The sequence below is a fragment of the Podarcis raffonei genome, chromosome 13, assembly GCF_027172205.1.
Source record: "Podarcis raffonei isolate rPodRaf1 chromosome 13, rPodRaf1.pri, whole genome shotgun sequence".
In the NCBI taxonomy this organism is placed as follows: Eukaryota; Metazoa; Chordata; class Lepidosauria; order Squamata; family Lacertidae; genus Podarcis; species Podarcis raffonei.
The window spans coordinates 30,156,727-30,175,434 of record NC_070614.1 but is presented as its reverse complement, the minus strand read 5'-3'; the positions used below and the strand labels follow the sequence as shown (position 1 = coordinate 30,175,434).

Here is an 18,708-nt window from a genome sequence, read left to right as displayed (position 1 = left end):
GACTGGGTACAACAACATGCCTAGTATTCAGGGGTTAAGGGTTGTGATGTATTCCTATGTCCCACATACACATTTAGTCCTTATGTGATCAGGCTGAACACCCACATAAGGTATTATGATGCAATCCATACATTTCTACTTGTAAGTCCTACTGTGTTCAGTAGATTAAAAAGAAATCCACTAGATGGGTATAGGACTGCAGCCTTCTTTTGTTTTCCACTATCCAACAGTTTATGGTGTCCAGTATTCCAACTCCCAACTTCATCAGTTCCTTAAACTGATAGAGTCTTCCTCAGTGCATCTTTTACTTCCTTATTCCTGAGGCAATATATTAGAGGGTTCAGAAGGGGCACTACTACAGTGTACAGCACCGACACCACTTTGTTGGAGTTGTAGGCATACATCGCTTTGGGCCGTGCATAGGTGAAGAGTGTGGTAGAGTAGAACAGCACCACAACGGTGAGATGGGAACTGCAGGTGGAGAAAGCTTTCTTTCTGCCTTGAGCTGAAGGGATCTTCAACACCGTTGAGATGATATAGATGTAGGACAGCACAACAACACAGAGTGGGACCATGATAACCATAAGAGCTAGGATAAAATCTACCAGCTCAGCCATGGAAGAATCTGTGCAGGATACATTCAAGAGAGGTGAAATGTCACAGAAATAGTGGTTGATCTTGTCAGTGCCACAGTATTTCAGCCGACCGATGAAGCTAAGCTTGATTGCAGAGGTAATTAAGCCGCATGTCCAGCATCCTGCTGAGAGCCGAGCACATAAACTATTACTCATGATAGCTGGATACCGCAGTGGGTAGCAGATGGCCACATACCGGTCATAAGCCATAACAGCCAGAAGGATGTATTCAGTGCACACAAATGTGACAAAGAAATACAGTTGTGTCAGGCAGCCTTGGAAGGAGATACGCTTGTCTTGTGTGAGGAAATCTGCCAGCATCTTAGGGACAATGATTGTGACATACCAGAATTCAAGGAAAGAGAGGTTGCACAGAAAGTAGTACATGGGCTTGTGAAGGCTGTTGTTCAGCCGAACAACTATGATGATGATGAGATTTTCCAGTAGGGTCAGCAGGTAGCTAAGTATGAACAGGACAAAAAGGAGAATCTGAAGCTCTGCAGCACTGGGAAATCCCAGAAGGATGAAATAGGCGACATTTGTCTGGTTGGTTTCTTCCATTCTTGAATGCAGGGTACTTGCAAGAACAAGAAGGAAGAGATGTCATACAGCATCTATTAACTCCCCTTTTTGCACCTTAAAAATACATAATAAATGATGACCAGTGCTTTTTTTCTAGAAAAATAGGTGCCAGTACTCACCATGAAGTTGTTACAGTAAGTGCCACACTTTTTAACAATAAAAGAGTTGTCAGTACTGCGTACCCTTGAGTACCCCTGGGGAAAAATGATGATTTCAATAATATTTAAAAATGAATTTAAACATTTCATGCATATAACCCATTTTGATTAAAAACAAAAAAGTAATAAAAGCTGGTAAATAATTCTGCTGTGTATTTATTTATTACTTATACTGGGAAGTGGCAGTAGATAAATCTCTCAATTTAAATTTCCCCATCTGTTCTCCCACCCACTCCACTTTAATTCTCCACATTTCTGCATCACTTTGAAGGACTGTGAGGAAGGTAAGGCTGAGAGGCAGGTCATGGCTGAACATCACCCAATGCACTTCATGCCCAAGGTGGGATATGAAACCTGGTTTCCCAAAGCCTAGTCCCTGATATACCACACTGGCTCCCACACTGTACTAGTTTGATATATGTATGTGTGGGGGGGTTTGGATTGCAGCCTAATAGTGCAAAACTTAGGGCACTTACAGCCTGTTGCTGTTTTGGGTTGGCATTCAGTGACAAACCAACATACTCAGGTTGTACAACTGAAGTGGATATGCTGTTGCACTGCTGCACAACAAGCCTTCTAGCCTCCAAGATCTGACTTGTTGCAATAAAGAAAGCAGCGGGAAAATGCACTCAGAATAGTGGAGTAAGACTTGTTTGAGGCAATGTGGCATAGCATCCCCACAAACAAATCAGAATGAATGCTCAGCAAATTGCTGATGCAATCAAAACTCCATGCAAATTTTGTGGTGGGGAGAAGGGGATGAATGCTTAATAAACAGGTCATCTGAAAGTTACCTTTCTTTTGGAATAAATTATGTTGAAACCAACAGGATTTTCTCTCAAGTAAGTCTGTCTCTGAGTGCAAAGTATTTGAAACAAGTTGGAACTGGCTCCATTGCATTCATAAATCAGTTTTTAGTAAAGCCCCATCACAGTTTACTATAGAACCAATGAGAATTTCAGAGGAAAAAAATGTGCTTTGTTGTTGTTGCCCACAACCAGTTAGTATGCTTTAAAAATAAATCTCATCCAAATTTCTCCCCAGATTCCCGAGTTATTATTACTTGGCCTTGTTCCAAATGTGTACACCAAGTACTATGCATCTGTGGATATTCAGGATTTTGCTTAACAACAATCACTGTCATTTCTGAGGACTGGCCATGCTGACTGGGACTGATGGGAGTTAGAACCCAACAATATCTGAAAGGTCATGGGTTGGGTTGCCCATTCTTACACTACACTATACCAGCTAAACTGCATCGACATCAGCAGACATTATTTGCATGGGCATAAAAATACTAAGCAAATGCATTTACTGTGTTTAGCTTCTCTAGCCTATCTGTGCCTGAACTATCTTAATATATGCATATGCAGGTATAAGTTTCCTGTAGCTTATATTTAATAACCAATCAAAACATTATGCACAGATCTGTAGAAGTAAAGAATGCAATTCACCTATTATGTGTCCAGGTAGGTTTTTTGCCTCCGTGTTCATATGCAGCTGCATACAAAGAACTTCTATTAAATAGATGTCTTCCACTGTGGCCATGTGCATGTCCCACCTTGGGACTAGGCCTGAAAATCAGCAGTTCCCTCCCAAGGGTAGTAGCCTCAGAAGATATCTCCCCACCATTCCCTCATTCCAGTCATATTCTTTCCTTTTTCTTCCTTCCTTGTAATTTATAACTGAGTTTAGAGATCACAGCTATAAGGGGGGGGGATACAACTAGACCATAGAAAAGATAGCACTGATTTAACACAAGAACATATCATAAAAATGCATTGTCTAAATAAAAATAATCTAAGATATTGACAACTTTATAAAAATGGTGGATTTTTAAGACTGCAGAGTTCTCAGTTTTTCCACATCTAAAAAAGAATAAAACACATTCATAAAATAAAACTCAGTTGTTTAAAGGGGACATCATACATCAAGTCAGAGCAATCAGGTTATTGGCAGCTTCTTTTGAAACTGGCAGTGAGCAGTGTTTGTTTTAATTCAGCATTCCATGCTCCTCAGCTTGATCCTCATCAGCTACTGACTCATGTCCAATGAGGCTTGTATTCAGCCTGAGCCCCAGCAGTTGGTTTCAGGTTACCTCCCCACCCCCAATATTTCTTCTGCCATTGTAGTGGGGAACCTCAAGCCCTTCAATCATCTCCACTTGGCCTTCAGAACTATGACCATCCCTTGAGCTGTGATAAGACTTCTTGCTTGCCTGGATGAAGAGTGGTCTCTGTGTGGCCACACCCACTTCTGCCTCGTCCACAATTTGTATACAACCCCATAGAAGGCAGCCTATCGGGAACACTACTTAGAGACTTTGGCAATTAATTGGTATATAAAATAAATAAATAAACAAACATGCATCTCAGGCTGAAAATGGCTTTCCTCAGTTTTGCAAGATAATCATGTTTCCCTCTTAAAATTGATTCTTTCCCAGCTGCCATCCCAACTGCCATCTTAGGTTCTACACTTGTGTTAAGAGTCTGCAAGACTGAAAGCTGCACCTGGGGGGCAGGGAGTGCACACTGAAGGAGAAGGGAGGGTTTTTAGGTGGGGGGCAGGATTTAGCTTCAATAAGCTGCACTTAATGTTCCCCACTTCCTCCAAGCCTGATGACCACAGAAGGGTGGCTGAACAGATTCAAGAGACTAAGGAGATGGTTGTAGGGTGGGGGACATGCCACTTTTTTTTTGCCTTTAGCTGCAAGTGCTGGTCCTGTGGCATGGGCAAATTGACTTAAGGACACTAAGAGGTGCCTGAGCCTAGAGAGGGAGCTAATTGTCTAGGGAATGGCCCACTGGCCGGCCAGTTTTGAGGGGCACATTCATGGCACCCTGCAAGCCCAGTGTCATTTTCTGAGATTTGCAAAAATAGCGCTGGGTTCACAGGACACCGTGAGCTGCTGTGTCCTTCTCTGGCACCTTCCAGCTTTCCCTGCTCCTCACAGCCAGAGGGAGGCTGAGAAGAACAGCTCACAATGCCCTGTGCCACCCACAAAACTGTGCCCAGGGTGATAGCCCCCGGTCCACCCTACCCCCCCAGCTACACCTGTGGGGTGAATAGATACATAAAGAGAGTTCAGGAAATGGGATGGCATCACCAAAAATGCTCCATCCCTGCTTTCTCCAAATCTTCTGGGCAGAGAGGTGCCCAGAATAGGGTCTTCCACAATGATAGTACACCCAAGTTTTAAAAGTTCAAATTTTAAAATTATTATTTCAATCCCCCCTCCCCCCCATTAATCATGGTTATTATAGTCAATCATCATTACCCAAGGATCTTTAGAGCCATAAACCCTGCCATCCCCCTTCAGTTCAGGTCTCAAACTATGCCAGACCTGGCATGGCATAGTAATTCCCCTCTCCCCCATTGTGGCCAATGGAAGGCTTCCTTTCTTTTCTCCAATTTCTCATTTTCAATTTTAAGCTTTCCTGATGAGAGAGTTGTGGGCCTAGCCTTCTCAAAACCTAATCAAATTCAATAAACAAAACAAAATGTTAAGTTTAACATGTTGAGCTTTCTGTGTTTACTCAAACTCTAGGGATCAGCAAACTTTTTCAGCAGGGGGCCGGTCCACTGTCCCTCAGACCTTCTGGGGGGCCGGACTATTTTTTTTTGGGGGGGAGGGAAATGAACAAATTCCTATTCCCCACAAATAAACCAGAGATGCATTTTAAATAAAAGCACACATTCTATTCATGTAAAAACACACTGATTCCCGGACCACCCGCGGGCCGGATTTAGAAGACGATTGGCCTGGATTTGGCCCCCAGGTCTTGTTTGCCTATCCATGCTCCAAAATATCACGAAATTATAGCTGTTAAGGAACAACCCCTTAACAAGTCCATTACTTAGGTAGTATTGATATGGTATCGTATCGTATCCTATGATTTTTCCGACTTCATCACTATCTTGGAGTCAAACTGCTGAACCCAAGTCCTAGATTTGCCTGTTCACTGGAATAGATTAATAGAATCCATGCAATTTAAGCCATCATAAAGCAGAAGCAACTGCCAACAAGGTGACCTACTTCTGAATATTCAAGAAAATTTCACTAGGTATATACATTTCATTTATACTGAAGCCAATGCGTTTAACATGACTCATAATAGTCATTCATTCATTTTAGTCATTTATACCTCACATTTCAGGATCCAAATCCTTCCGCTCATAGCAAACCCTAAACTAATATTCAGTTAACACAATATGGAAATTGAAACATAAAGTACTAAATCAATAGACATCAATTCCATTAAGTGGTACTTGTGTCTATTTGCTTTCTTACAAACTGTTAGTCCCAAGTAGGTGAGCTCTAAAATAGAGTTTACTTTGTCTCACTGGAAAGGGTGCTTCAGAGCTTTTGATTACAACATCCAAGGGAGTTTATTCTTCCTCTCGCACTTTTCCCATTGTTAACGTCTAATTTAGATTATGGGGAGGGGAGTAATAGACAGGGGTTCTACCAAGTTAAGAAGCTCTGAGGGACAAGGTTCTGATGAGACTTCAGGTGCTGTTTACATGAATATACTAAGCTATGACAGAGCTCGGCCAATTCCAAGCAGGTGAAAATCCTCCCAGTGTTACTGGACTGAGCAGAATTAAACGTTCTATGTTACTGAAAGAATAAAGGGCAGGGCAAACAACAGACCAGAGGTTTTGATAGTTTGTAGCTGAAGCCTGTTCATGTTTGTATGTTATATTCCAAACTTCTACTTGTTTGCTCTACCTTATATCCTGTATTTTTTCTCTCTCTCACCACCCTTAAGAAAGCACTATAGTGGAAGCTCCATTCAAATACTCCATCAGAAATTCCAGACATTCTTGTCCACTGCATGTTGTGAGTACAAACTTTTATTTCCTAAATTTGACATAGTTTGTTTGTGAAGCCTAGACAAATGTTATTTTTTGTGTGGCATGTGCTTATTTATATTTTTCTTTATTTATATTGTGCTGAGAAACCTGTGGCCTTCTAGATGTCATTGGACTCCACATCCCATCAGCCCCAGCCAACATGGCTAATGGTCAGGGATGGTGGGGTCTGTAGTCCAGAAACATCTGGAGGGGTGGAGTTTCCCTACTCCTGGTTTACAGGAGTGTGCAGGCTCACCTTCCACTCAATTGATATGCTTATTTTATTTCATTTGAGGCAGTATTTCTAGTCAAATTGATAACGCTTACACATTTCCAACATATAAAAGGAAGCAAAGCTCAATTTCTGTTCAGTTTGAAGCCCTTTCATTATATTTTGGATACAAGCATGCCTTGTTTTGTTTCAATTAAGTTATCCCTTTATTAATTAAGTTATCCCTTTAGCACAAGGACTTCCACTTGCCTCTCACTGCATCCAGAAGTACTTATGCCAGGCTCAGCAACTTTGGTTGGCCCTCACACATGTTCACTTCATCAAATCTGGCCCTCTTTGAAAAAAGTTTGGGCACCCCGACTTATGCTAACAGAACAACTTAATTGGATACAGCTGCAATCCTAGCCCCACTTACTTGGGAGTAAGCCCAAGTAGATATTGTTAGGCTTGCAATGTTAAATGTCAAATACCGTAACTAAGCAAGTGAGATGCACCTCATTGCCAGTCTCATGCAAAAGAAAATGTGGAGCAAAATCCATCCAAGCACAGGCACTGAAGTATGTGCACTCTAAACTCAACAGAACTATTGCTTATTATACCAGATCATGCCCATAACTATGAAAATGCCATGCTGCCTAAACACTTGATTTGATCCTGAGATCAAACAGTAAACTAAAAGTGTAGTGTGATCTAAAAGTAAAGTATGCACAACTTGGCATAAACATTGTTTCACTGTACTTGGTGCAATGGTTGCATACATTTCTCATGTCCACCATTGGGCTGGTTTGCACATGCTTAATTACTCTACACTTGCTGACATGGTAGTTGAATGTGTGAACTGGCTGTGGAATCATGGTGTTTGAGGTAATGTGATTTGATAGAATAGTTCTGGCTGTGGAATTTGATCTGGCATGACTTTGTCACATACCATGCAAATCAACACCTGATACTATATATGGCAATCATTTATGCGTGAACCAACCCAGTGGTTATGATAATAGAATGCAGGCTTCTTACATGAATTGTTTCCTCTATATTGTATGCTTGATTTCTATTAGATAAACTTGATGAAGGTTATATATATTATGTTGGTGGTAATAGGAACAGAGGAAGCTGATTCAGACCACTGGTTCATCTAGCTCAGTATTTTCTACATTTCCACTGGCAGCAGTTCTCCAAAGTTTCACTGGGACTTTATCCAAGCAAAGCAGATGTTCTACCATTCAGTTGTGGTGACCCTTCCAATGGATCTGTGATGACCCATTCTCATGTTGTTGTTGCGGGAAATGTCATCAGACTCAAATTCCCACCATCCCTCATCTGCAGCCCCCTGAATCCACTTCCAAAAGCAGGTTTAAATCCCCTCTTAGCCTGTGGAACCACATTTGGTAAGAGGATGTGGAGGGAAAGAGCAGAAGTACGTTCAACTTTTGCCTCTGTATTTGTTGTGAGGTATGTCATCACAATGTGGTTTGTAGTGTTCTTTCATGTATTCTGCCTTGTATTTTTATATACATTAAAATGATGTGTTGTTTTGCTAGCATAATCACCATCCACATCTTAGCATGCTTTTGTTTACTCCTTGTTCTTCAGGTCATTAGATCAGGCATGAAGCTGGAAAACCAGACCAGAGTCCAGGAGTTTATTCTCCTTGGTTTCCCTACTGCCATAGAATTTCAAATACTGCTCTTTGTAATATTCCTTGTTATTTACATCCTGACCCTCCTCGAGAACATTGTGATCATCACTCTGATCAGGACAAACAGCCATCTCCAAAAACCTATGTACTTTTTCCTTAGCCACCTGTCTTTCCTGGAGACCTGGTACATTTCTGTGACTGTTCCCAAGCTTCTGGTTAACTTCCTAGCAAAGAACAAAAGCATTTCCTTTGAAGGCTGCATGGCCCAGCTCTACTTTTTCATATCCCTAGTCTGCACCGAGTGTGTCCTTTTGGCTGTCATGGCTTATGATCGCTACATCGCCATCTGCAACCCACTGCGCTACCCAGTCATTATGAATTCCCGGCTCTGTTTGCAGTTAGCTGTGGGATCTTGGCTTGCTGGGTTCCTAATCTCAATGCTGAAAGTCTTCTTCATTTCCCGCTTGAGTTTCTGTGGACCCAACATCATCAACCATTTCTTCTGTGACATCTCACCTTTGCTGAACCTCTCCTGCACAGACCGAACTGTGGCTGAGATGGTGGACTTTGTATTTGCCCTTCTTATCCTCATAATCCCACTGTCTGTCACTATTGGCTCCTATGTGTGCATAATAGGCACCATTTTGCGTATCCCCACAGCCAAGGGGAAAAGAAAAGCCTTTTCCACCTGTGCCTCACACCTCACTGTGGTTATTATTTTCTACTCAGCCACTCTCTTCATGTATGCCCGACCAAGAAGAATCCATTCTTTTAATCTCAATAAGCTCGTGTCCATTGTATACACTATTGTCACCCCCATGTTGAATCCATGCATTTACTGCCTCAGGAATCAAGATGTGAAGGAAGCCATGAGAAAGATATTTTGTAGCAGGAATGATGAATCTGCGATTACCACTAGTGACCATTAGACTCACACCAGACAGAGAAGAATCCCTTATATTCTCAAATATAAGAAATGACTCACAAATACAGATCAGACCTCCCTTCAAACCCTTTGATCCTCTTCTTTATAATAATCTCTCTCATGTGAACACTTGCTCACAGTGATTCAAAATGCTTCATGGTCAGAAGCATATGTTATCCAATTCATACACTAGTAAATTTGGTTTGGAGCCAGAGGGCTGATGGAAATGTGCACAGGGAAATAGTGACTGCTGTCAAAGAATGAACAAATATGTGGAAGCACACAATTTTATATGGAATTCGTTTTTTAAAAAAGTGACTTCTGCTTAAAATTTTCTAAGAAATCTTAGCTCATATCTGAAATCATGTCAAAACTCTTTGAAACTGACTACTTAACTTAGCTTTGAAATGATTTTTTTGAATTAAAAAAAATCTCCTTTTTATCTCTTACCATAATTGGGAACAAGACAGAAAATGTACATTTTAAAGCAAATTCAACTTAATGTATTATACTTGCACATTTTCTTTTGTTTCTAATTTTGTTTAAATTAAGTTTTTAATTGTCCAGAGTTTGAAACATAGTTTTATGAATGTTTTACACTGCTACTATTGTCTGCTATATAGAATGCTATTTTAATTTTTTTAGGAAAAAAAATATATGGTTTTGTTTGTTAGTTGCCCTGGACTCACTTTGGGTAGGAAGGGCAGGTTATACACTTGAAATAATTGTGGTGGTGGCAGTGGTAGTGATGATATCGTCTATATGTATGGAATAACAAATTTTAATCTGATATGTGACAATTTCAAGCTTAATTCTGAAATTATGCTGGATAATCACTAATAATATTCACTAATGTTAAAATGTGTATATTAAAAGGGGAGGGAAACTAAGAAATTTCAATTTATAAATATCATTCACTTGGTTGTTTTCCTTGAAGTGATGTATCATTGTTTTCAAATGTTAAGTGTAGGAATATGCTTCAATGAGTTCATTTGATGGCACTTAATTTTCAAATCTGAAATGATGATTTTTTTTAAAAAAAGTTTTAAAGTGCTTTAGTATTTGTCATTAATATTCATCTGTTTTTAAACTTCTGTATTTTATCTGTGCTGTTTTCATATGTATAAGTCATATTGAGTCCTAGACTGGGAAAAGGTAAGATGATGATGATGATGGTGATGATAGTTTTCTTTTAAAACATTTTTTTTAACAATTACAAATATTAAAAAGCTTATCTAGCAGTATATCTAATGGTGTTTTTTCTATTCATCAACTTTAGACACACACGTTCAATGTTCAAACATAGTCCTATATTTTTCCCATGTATAACACACATATAACATGTGGAGTCTAATTTAAGAAAATGGGGGGAAATAGTTCAGAGTTGTCCAGATCTTTTTTGGGGAAGGCTTGCCTGGAGTTGAGCTTTTTTTGTTGAGCTTTTTTGGGGGGGGGGGGTAATGCCGAAAATCACTAAATGCAGGCTGTTGCCAATTGATTGCATCAACGAACTGCAGCACAACTGCCACAGCAATAGCCAATGCACTACAGCCTTTGCTGAAGCAACCAATCACCCACTCAATTAGCACAGCAGCAGCCAATCCAAGGCAGCCCTTGTAGCAGCCACTAATCGCTGACAAGCTCCTGCTCACGGCTACAAGCAATCACTTGCCCCACTTGGCCCCCCCCTTCGCTATCTGTGTATAAGACAAGGCACGAGGTGTGGTACTTAATGTAACTTCTTCACTGAGAAGACTGAGAGGTTGTTATAACAAGGTATTGATAGTGTGGTTCCTTACTGTACTTTGTGAGAAAGGAAAAGCTTCCCACCACAGTGTGTATTCCGTCCCTCCCCTATTCATGGTGGCAAAGAAACTCTGGTAACATTACAAGTATCCTAGCAGGAGCAAGCATGGAGTCCAGTGGCCATGAGACTCAGAATGAGGCATAGCCAGATAGATGGCTGTAAACAACGGCTCCCCACAGGATCAAAAGCAAGTATAGGAGAGAGGGTTTCCCCAGCAAGGGCTAGCTCTTTAATTAATTAATTAATTCAAAAAAAATGTACATGCCGCCCATCATCATAAATACCCACAAGATAGACATAGGATGAATAATTAAAATTATAAAGTACAATATAGCTTATTAAAACCACAATTAAAATCTGTACCAAACCAATAGCAGAGGGCACTCCCTGTTTCCAAATAGGCAACATGGATTAACTGCCTTCAAAAAATGTGGTGAAAAGAGATGTCCAAAACTCAAGTCAAATTTATCACAGGAGGGAGTTCCTTAGCCATGGTGTCACCACAGAAATTATTATTTATTATTTATTTTTATATTAAATTTATATACCACCCTTTATCTGAAGATCTCAGGGCAGTTCACAGTATAAAAATGCAGGATAAAAACATGAAAGGCCCTGTCTTAAGTCATTGGCTGTAACATACTTATTGGTGGAACAACCAGAAACCATAGGTGGTACAACTGTTGAAAGTTATATGTGTGTGAGAGAGAAATTCTGTACCTTTTTTTTAAACTTAGGACACCAGGAAAACAGGGGGCATAAACAAGTTGTGGGATAGAGAAGTAGACATCATTTTGGAGAAACGGAGCTTGCGCTACAGTTTGCCTATTATGGTATTGACTCCATTAACTTTATGTGCTACCACTGTGTTTGTGCTTCATCTAATCACCCTATATGTTTACTTTCATTTCTACTCGCTCTCTGGACAAAGGTGACACACCAAACAGTTCTGGTCCCATCTATGACCATAACATTTTGACAGCCACGTTGTTTGGGGATTTGTATTTCCATCCCATATACCCTGCCAGTTTTCTCAGAGGTATATGATTAGAAAAGTGATTAGACTTTTCTAATTGATTGATTAGAAAAGTTCTGCACTTTTTCATGTTTGCTACATTCCTTCTTCATCTTTTATGAGCATCACATACAAAGTATGTGGCTGATACATGAAGAATCCAGCCACCAGTGAATCAAAAGTGCCATGATGTTGGCAGAGGCACCAGCTTATAAGGGTGATGGGGGGGCGTGCAATGTCAGGCACATGACGTGACAGCCTGACATCATGCGTGTGACGTCAGGATGTCAGGAGGTGGAGTCGAATGCGGCAGTCCTGCAAATCAATGGCCAGCTCCTCCTCTGCCTCTTCTTGACACTAGCACTGACAGGAGGCTGCTTCAACCCTTCTTCTCCTCCATGGCAGGAGAAGGAGGAGCCAGCCACTGGGGACATGCTGCACTCGGCTCCACACTTCGGCTCTGTGCTTTTAGGACATCTGGCAGCCACGGCCCTTACCCCAAAAATATAGGCGAGGAGCACTTGGTCCCCGGGAGCCAGCACCCCCTGGATGTAGGGAACAAGGCTACATGCTGAAAATACCTTGAGTTTATGAACTTATATAAATAAGAGCTGTAGATCAAGAATAAAAATCTTGAATCCTTAATTTACAGTTTTGACCATGTGAATGGACACAGGTTTGAATTTCTTAAAGTACATTCATGCTTCAGAACAGTATAAATTACAATAACATCTTGTTTACACATTTCATGGTGTGTAGAAGTCAAATAATAAATTACTGTATAACTCTGAGCTATTATCCTGTCAGTTGCATTTGTGAAGGCATTCTACGAGCCAGTTCCTGAGTATTTAGCTCCCTTGATATCCCTTGTTAGCAGGATAACTTATACACCAAGGCAGTTCAAGCAGCATTGCTCTTCTGAGAATTCTGATGATTTTGGTAAGGCTGCATAAATTTTTCAGCATAACTTCTTGCTGGATTAGCCTTTTCTTTGATCCAACACAGTTCCAAGTTGTCTTCACAGAAGCTCTAAATTAAAAGAAAAACAGAAATTGGACTTGCTCAAAATTTAACCAAAAAGATACCATCCAGCATATGATGAAATATTCACTGAAGTTCACATGTAGATCAGGTAAATGATGCAACTGGCTTATTTTGTTTATTTCAGGGTTGGTTTGTTTGTTTGTTTGTTTGTTTTAAAAAATGGAAAATGTCCTGCATTAGTTTTTAAAAATAGAAAATGTCCTGCATTAGCACTTAAAGAAGGAAGTATGTTTAAGGGGAGATGTATTTCACATTTTAATCTCTGTGCAATTGTTTTTTATACTTTGTAAACCACTTTATATGCATTAAATGATGTTGATGAGGAAAGTAATGCTAAAATGGGAAATGCACATATAAATTAGCCCCAATTCTGTGAGGTAATTAATCTCTGCACAAGAATATTGGCATACACAGTGAAGCTTTTGAAAACATTTCCTAAATAGTACAAACTCTGCTTTCAAATGTGATGCAAGATTGCTACTCTTTTGGAGGAGATGTGTGCTGATCTTTCAGTTATAGAACTCTGGAAAGGAATCAGTGTCTCTCTCTGCTGGAATTAATATCCTGAAATATAACTTTTCATATCACTGCAGAAATTAAAGCCCCCTTGTCTTCCACTTCTGAAAATCTTCCCATCTCCTTCCTAAGGAGAAACAGTTATGTTACTGAAATGTAGCAGAAAGTTTATCTGCAAGTAATAATAGAGAAAAAACTCATGCAGTAAGGTGGGAAGTGAGGAACTTCACATTCCATCGCATTTCTTAGTTTCAGCTTTTGTATATCTGAAAGAAGATGGTTTCTTCAACAATTATAATATACCTCTAGATTTCAGGAAATGCATTATTTGTTCCACATTTTACAATGTGGAAAGATGGATATTTTAATGAACACAAATCTCAGACAAACTGTATGGCATGTTCAAATTTGAGTGATTATTTTTTTTTTAAAAAAAAAAGAATGCATTTTCATAGAATTAAATAATAATAATCAAGGTTTGGTAAATTCTCATGTGGAAGACTTGTAGCCATAAAATGCAATCAAAATTAATGAACAGAGTTTGGGAGAATAGTTTCTATAGGTGTTATTGCATGTAAGGTGCTGTGCTGTTTTTAGTGTAATTACTGGTATGTGTTAAACAGATTTTTTTATATGTATATAAATATATATATTAATGCTATCAATGTTTAATTGATATTTTAACTTGATTTTTCCCTATTTTTAGTGGATATTGTTTTTATATGTAATCTGCCTGTCCCATCAGAGGGAAAGGTGGGGTATAAATAAAATGCTGATGATGGTGATGGTGATGATATAGCCATCACAAAATGCAAGAGGACATTCCTGTGATTTTTAAGTTATCTATTATATTTGTGAGCCGCTTCATAATTTATGTTGTAATGTAAAATTCAACTTTAATTTTAAGCTTCCGTGACTGGAAACTTTTAAGACTCACTTAATACGAAACAACAAACATTTACAAGAAATAATGTGCAAATAGGATACTGACAGTGCAATCCTATGTTGATCTACTCAGAAATAAGTCCCACTGAATTCATTGGGACTTACTTCCAATGAATGGGACTACAGCCTTGTATAGGATTGCAGGTTTAAAGTTAAATCTGTCCTCTGCCTTCCACATGACACATAGTATTGTGGGATGAAAACAGAAGTAGAACTTAACACCACTAAGAGATGTTACTCTTCTACTGACATGTGCTCAAAGGTCCACTGGTTTTGAAAATCTGCTGTCTGAAAGCACCTCAGGCTTTGTTTAAAATATAATATAAAATATAAGGTTCCTTCAAAAGTGGCATGTAAGATTTCTGCTGATGGCCCATCTCAAATTAAGAAAGTACAAGCACAGAACAAGCATTTCAAATGAAGTGAGATATAAGTGATGGGTTGGACTAGGGCCACATTTTATTTAAACTATATCTATAGAGCAAATGAGAAGAATGGGATTCAAACTTCAGCATTGGGTGAGACAAACCCTGCCAATTCTAAGGGGCATAAGAAGGCTAGGCCCCAAAGACTGGGACACACCTTATGGTCAGTAGGGGAATCTTCCTTCCTCACTCCTGGGCTTCAGAACTCTGTGCAAATGTGGCAGGTGAGCTTCAAGAATGTTTCATATCCAGGAGGTCACTGCAGCCATGGTTAAATGGGCGCAAGGCTTTGGATACACAATAACCATGTGACAGTGGGAGCATTTGTGGAAAACAGATTGGAAATTTACAGCTTGTTGTGCTTTAAGAAAGAACTTCCTTAAAATGCAACATTGGTGGTATATAACCCCTTGGAAGCTCCCCAAAATGTATAAAAGTGTACCAAGCAATTGTTGGAGATATAAGGGAAAACCAGGTAATCTATATCACATATGGTGGCAATGTAAAGAAATCAAGGTGTTCTGGAAGGATATCCATTCCGAACTGGAAAAAATGTTAAAAATATCTTTCAGCAAAAAACCAGAAGCTTACATACTAGGAATCACAGATTTGGATATCCCTAAAAAAGCAAAAGAACTTTTTCTCTATGCTACGGTTGCAGCAAGAATACTCATTGTGACAAATTGGAAAAGTGATAAAGTCCCTTCTAGAGTGGATTCAAAAAATGACCGAATATGCAGAATTAGACCAGTTATCAGAAAGAATAAAAAATAAATCAAAGGAAGTATTTACCACAAAATGGGAAGTCTTTAAAATTTATTTGAAAAATAGTAATGACAGTTTGAAGTCTGTAGCAGCATTTGAGTAACTTCAGTAGGAGTTTTAAATCTGATGGAAAACCTAGGATAGAATAAATAACATTAAAGCCAAAATATGCTATAATATGATACTGAATAACAGATGAGAAATAGAAGTAAGGAGTAGACGGGAAGTCATTCTCATAGGAAAAAGTCATTTTTATGTTAAATGTATTGTGAGCAATATTCAATGTATTGGTGGTGGTGTTGTTTTGTATCTTTCTTTCTTCCTTCCTTCCTTCCTTCCTTCCTTCCTTTCTTTCTTTCTTTCTTTCTTTCTTTCTTGTTAGGTGATGGATATCTGTGTATCTTCATATTTTCTTTTTGTATGTGCTGTATTAAAATGAAATTAAAACTATTTTTTTTTTAAAAAAAAGAATGCTTCACATCCAGCTTAAGGGCCTCACAAGCTACAACAACTGGCCTTTGCAAATGCCCTTCATGGTCAAAGGTGCCCAGGGGTGCTCACCTGATACCTTATCTAACCTTGACCTTTCCTGCACCTCCCTGTCAACAATGTGACCAGCTTAACCATGAAACAAAATTAATCAAATCAACCTATTTAACAGCATCAACCCCTAAACACCAATTTAGTCCATAATAATTAAACAAGATGAGACGGATATTTTCTGAAAATTATCCAGGAAATTAAAGGCAAAAATGCTAAAAACTGAAGCATAATTTAGTGCTCTTCTGATGAATCTCCAAATAATTTTGTAATGTAACCAATCTTGGAAGACTCTAGAATGAGCTACAAAGCTTCAGAGTAAAAGAAATTGTGAAACAAGGCAGTTGAGCTCTGTGGGTGTCAAGGTGATAAGGATGCACCATGCCTATTTTTTTTCTGTTTTCCCTCTCATCCTTCCTATTTTCTTTTCTATTGCTGTAGATCCATGGACCATAAGAATAAGAGTATTGTCCGGGAATTCATCCTACTTGGATTTCCAACCACCATGGAACTGCAAGTGCTTTTGTTTGTGATATTCCTTGTGGCCTACATCCTGACACTCCTGGAGAACACAATTATCATTGTTGTGATCAAAATCAACCCTCAGCTTAACAAACCTATGTATTTCTTCCTCAGCAACCTCTCCTTCCTGGAGACGTGGTACATCTGTGTTATTGTCCCAAAACTATTGGTCAACTGCCTGGTGGAAGACAAGTCCATCTCATTTGAAGGATGCATGACACAGCTCTACTTTTTCAGCTCTCTCATATGTACAGAGTGTATCCTTCTTGCTGTAATGGCATATGATAGATATGTGGCCATCTGCAATCCACTGCGCTATCCAACCATCATGACCCAGCGCCTTTGCTTGCAGTTAGCTGTGGGTTCGTGGCTAACTGGCTTCTTCGCCTCAATGCTGAAGGTTGTATTTATATCTCGCCTACCCTTTTGTGGCCCTAACATCATCAACCACTTCTTCTGTGACATTTCACCTTTGCTAAATATGGCATGTGAAGATATGACAGTTGCTGAAATAGTGGACTTTGTCTTGGCATTGATAATTCTGCTGGTCCCACTCTCAGTTACAACAGTTTCCTATGTGTGTATCATTGGTACCATTTTGCGTATCCCAACTGTCCAAGGCAGGAAGAAGGCCTTCTCTACTTGTGCTGCTCACCTCACTGTGGTCACCATCTTCTTCTCAGCCACTCTCTTCATGTATGCAAGACCAAAGAGGATCCACCCTTTTGATCTAAACAAATTGGTTTCTGTTATATACACCATTGTCACTCCAATGCTGAACCCATTCATTTACTGTCTGAGAAATCAAGAGGTCAAGGGAGCTTTAAGAAAAGCTTTCTGTAGCACAAGTGCCCTCCCCAAAATCTCAGTGCCCCTCACTAATGCTGAATGGCACAGATAGATTTATTTATTTATTTATTTATTTTCTCATTGAGAAATATCCTTGGACCTTTTCAATTTTCATTTGCTGGAAGAAGTATGCTGGAGAGAGTGTCATACCCATCAACTGTCCCTGAAAAACTTGGACATCCCAATTTCCTCCACAAGAGCATGGTGGCCATTTTGGGCGCCATACTCTTGCACGATTTAGAGTCAAGATCTCCCTCAGCCAAACAACATTTTTTCTAGACCACAATCTCACACAGTGCCCCCAAAATGTGTGTTTTTCAGGTCCATGACCTCACACAGTGCTCCAAAATGTGCATTTTGGGATGCTATGCCTGAAAATAATAATTTTTCGTGGTCCATGACTGAAGCAGGAGTGCAGACCCAGGAGATGTCCCAGTTTGGGGCCATGTTGCATTGGAGAGTATGATATGTGTGAAAAAGCATTCTCAGATAGCATTTTTTCTCCCAGTTTATTTTGATGTCTGAGGCAGAAAGCCCAAATATCCTTTCTTTAGTGAAGATTAAATAATCAATTTCTATTTTGATAAGAAGCAAATAAATATTCAAAAGTTGATGACAGTGAACACATACATGTTCATTTTTATGTGATGGGAAAAGGGTAAATTGTAACCCTTTGCCCACCATCTACAGAACTGAATAGCATAGCCAACCACTTTTTCTTATTATTATTAACTAGAATTAGTTGTCGTCACTTGCATCATGTCAGGAACTTTCTTGTGTGATTACTCATTTTATATTTGGTGAAGTTCTATTGTGTTAGGGATGAGCATAGCTCCTTTATGTAGATTCCTACTGTGCTATGGGCATGTACTTCCCTGTGTTCTTCTCCTGCTGAGGCTTAAATAGAAGCCTCTTTCTGTAATTTCTGAACATGGTATGGACAGATCTAGTAGGAAAAGAAATGGAGGGGGGAATTGTTCAATCTGCAGTTTAAAACAAAGAGGTTTGTGCTAGTCCCAGACTTGTAAACATGTATCAAGTGAGTTATGTACTTCTCTAAATTTAGAAATACAGTCTCAGGTTTGTTTGTTTTTTAAAGCATACAAAAATGTGTATTTTAGTGGGAGGGTGTATACAAAATAAATACTTTAGAGGAAAGTGTGTACAAACTCTCTCTCTCTGTGTGTGTGTGTGTGTGTGTGTGTGCGTGCACATGCGCATGTGTACATACAAACACTTAAAAAACATCCAC

The 18,708-nt window shown here is 39.3% G+C and overlaps 3 protein-coding genes across 3 annotated transcripts; 2 read left to right on the top strand and 1 right to left on the bottom strand.

Moving 5' to 3' along the window:
* Window positions 1-272: 272 nt before the first annotated feature.
* Window positions 273-1,196, bottom strand: LOC128399856 (olfactory receptor 6Y1-like). Its single transcript, XM_053361659.1, has one exon. It carries the CDS (start codon window positions 1,194-1,196, stop codon window positions 273-275), a length of 924 nt encoding a protein of 307 aa, XP_053217634.1.
* Window positions 1,197-8,051: 6,855 nt separating this feature from the next.
* LOC128399857 (olfactory receptor 6B1-like) lies at window positions 8,052-9,032 on the top strand. Its single transcript, XM_053361660.1, has one exon. It carries the CDS (start codon window positions 8,073-8,075, stop codon window positions 9,030-9,032), a length of 960 nt encoding a protein of 319 aa, XP_053217635.1. The 5' UTR covers window positions 8,052-8,072.
* A 7,498-nt stretch (window positions 9,033-16,530) lies between these two features.
* LOC128400396 (olfactory receptor 6B1-like) lies at window positions 16,531-17,508 on the top strand. Its single transcript, XM_053362576.1, has one exon. It carries the CDS (start codon window positions 16,531-16,533, stop codon window positions 17,506-17,508), a length of 978 nt encoding a protein of 325 aa, XP_053218551.1.
* Window positions 17,509-18,708: the final 1,200 nt, after the last annotated feature.